Source organism: Penaeus monodon, chromosome 41, assembly GCF_015228065.2.
Source record: "Penaeus monodon isolate SGIC_2016 chromosome 41, NSTDA_Pmon_1, whole genome shotgun sequence".
Lineage (NCBI taxonomy): Eukaryota > Metazoa > Arthropoda > Malacostraca > Decapoda > Penaeidae > Penaeus > Penaeus monodon.
This window is the reverse complement of record NC_051426.1, coordinates 14,635,987-14,638,486: the sequence shown is the minus strand read 5'-3', so window position 1 is coordinate 14,638,486 and position 2,500 is coordinate 14,635,987. Positions and strand designations below refer to the sequence as shown.

At 48.4% G+C, this 2,500-nt stretch overlaps 1 protein-coding gene across 1 annotated transcript in view; it reads right to left on the bottom strand.

Annotated features, from left to right (window-relative positions):
* Positions 1–2,500, bottom strand: part of LOC119598277 (circadian locomoter output cycles protein kaput-like) — a gene marked incomplete at its 3' end in the record, with an annotated part of 94,619 nt that overhangs the window by 20,837 nt on the left and 71,282 nt on the right. The window contains 1 exon segment of the mRNA XM_037947936.1: positions 178–219. Within this exon segment, the coding sequence (XP_037803864.1) occupies positions 178–219 (42 nt within the window).

The window sequence follows — 2,500 nt, the reverse complement described above, 5'->3', positions numbered from 1 at the left end:
ATCGGAAAACAATAACACCACCATAACAAAAGAGAAGAGAGGAGGCGACAGGCAAAAGCAAATCCAAGATCAAACACACAACAACAACAACAACAACAAACAAACACCACCAAACGACCCAAGGAACAAGAACAGCAAGGAAAGAGAAGGCGAACAAACGCACAAACAAAAACTCACCTCTTGACGTCGTCCTTCTCGTCTCCATCGTCCATTACTAATCTGGAAAAAAGAGGAGAAAGGCAAAGGTTAGAACGGCTAGAATTCGGTTTGAACTCGGCTAGAATTCGGCTAGAACTCGGCTTGAACTCGGCTAGAATTCGGTTTGAACTCGGCTAGAATTCGGCTAGAACTCGGCTTGAACTCGGCTAGAATTCGGTTTGAACTCGGCTAGAATTCGGCTAGAACTCGGCTTGAACTCGGCTAGAATTCGGTTTGAACTCGGCTAGAATTCGGCTAGAACTCGGCTTGAACTCGGCTAGAATTCGGTTTGAACTCGGCTAGAATTCGGCTAGAACTCGGCTTGAACTCGGCTAGAATTCGGTTTGAACTCGGCTAGAATCGGCTAGAATTCGGTTTGAATTGGTTTGAGCTCGGCTTGAACTCGGCTAGAATTCGGCTAGAATTCGGCTTGAACTCGGCTAGAACTCGGCTTGAACTCGGCTAGAACTCGGCTTGAACCCGGTTTGAACTCGGCTAGAATTCGGTTTGAACTCGGCTAGAACTCGGCTAGAACTCGCTTGAACTCGGTTTGAACTCGGCTAGAATTCAGTTTGAACTCGGCTTGAACTCGGCTAGAATTCGGTCTGAACTCGGCTAGAATTCGGCTAGAACTCGGCTTGAACTCGGTTTGAACTCGGCTAGAATTCGGCTAGAATTCGGTTTGAACTCGGCTAGAATTCGGCTTGAACTCGGCTAGAACTCAGCTTGAACTCGGCTAGAACTCGGCTTGAACTCTGCTTGAACTCTGCTTGAACTCGGCTAGAACTCTGCTTGAACTCGGCTAGAATTCTGCTTGAACTCGGCTAGAACTCGGCTTGAATTCTGCTTGAACTCGGCTAGAACTCGGCTTGAATTCTGCTTGAACTCGGCTAGAACTTGGCTTGAACTCGGTTTGAACTCGGCTAGAACTTGGCCTGAGCTCGGCTAGAACTCGGCTTGAATTCTGCTTGAACTCGGCTAGAACTCGGCTTGAGCTCGGCTAGAACTCGGCTAGAACTCGGCTTGAGCTCGGCTAGAACTTGTCTTGAATTCTGCTTGAACTCGGCTAGAACTCGGCTAGAACTTCGCTTGAATTCTGCTTGAACTCGGCTAGAACTCGGCTTGAGCTCGGCTAGAACTTGGCTTGAATTCTGCTTGAACTCGGCTAGAACTCGGCTTGAGCTCGGCTAGAACTTGTCTTGAATTCTGCTTGAACTCGGCTAGAACTCGGCTAGAACTTCGCTTGAATTCTGCTTGAACTCGGCTAGAACTCGGCGTGAGCTCGGCTAGAACTTCGCTTGAATTCTGCTTGAACTCGGCTAGAACTCGGCTTGAGCTCGGCTAGAACTTCGCTTGAATTCTGCTTGAACTCGGCTAGAACTCGGCTTGAGCTCGGCTAGAACTTGGCTTGAATTCTGCTTGAACTCGGCTAGAACTCGGCTAGAACTTCGCTTGAATTCTGCTTGAACTCGGCTAGAACTCGGCCTGAGCTCGGCTAGAAATCGGCTAGAACTCATTCCTTCTTCCTCTCCCTTTCCCTCATCTCCCTTTCCCTTTCACCTCCGTCTCCCTCTCCCTCTCAGTCTCCCTCTCCCTCTCCCTCTCCCTCTCCCTCTCCCTCTCTCTCACAATCTCCCCCTCCTTCGTCCTTCCTACCCCCCCCCCTTCTCTATTTGTCAGGGGGCGCCTATCTCAGGGCAAAATCTAGCGAAGAGAGAAAGGAAAAAGACATGAGCAGGAGAGACGAGAAGAGAAGAAAAGAAAAGAGAAGATATGATAGGAGAGGAGAGCCTTTATTCAGATTAAAAAAAACAGATGAGAAAAGAGGGGATGGGAGGAGATGAAATGAAAGGTTAGGGGAGGAGAGAGGAAGGGAGGAGAGGGGAAGGGAGGGGAGGAGAAATGAGAGGAGAGCAAAGGAGAGAACATAAGAGAAAATGAGCGGAAAGAAGAGAATTAAAGAGAAGAGAGGAGAGATGAGATGAGAGAAGAGACAGCACATCTAAGAAGAGTAGAGAGGAGGAGACGAGGAGAAGATGATAAAAGAAAAAAAAACAAGAAGGGTAGAGAGGAAATGAGCGGAAAGGGAAAGAAAGAAAACGAGAGGAGAGGAGAGGAGATGAAAGGAGAGATGAGAAGAGAAGAGAAGCCAAGAGGAGAGGAGAGAAAAGAGGAGGGGAGGGGAGAGAAGAGGGAAGAAGGAGAGAAAGAAAAAGACAAAGAAAAGAAACAACAAAAACGATAAAAAGAGGGACCACAACCCGAAGCACATCTCCCGAGCAGCGACCAAGCAACCGAGGAA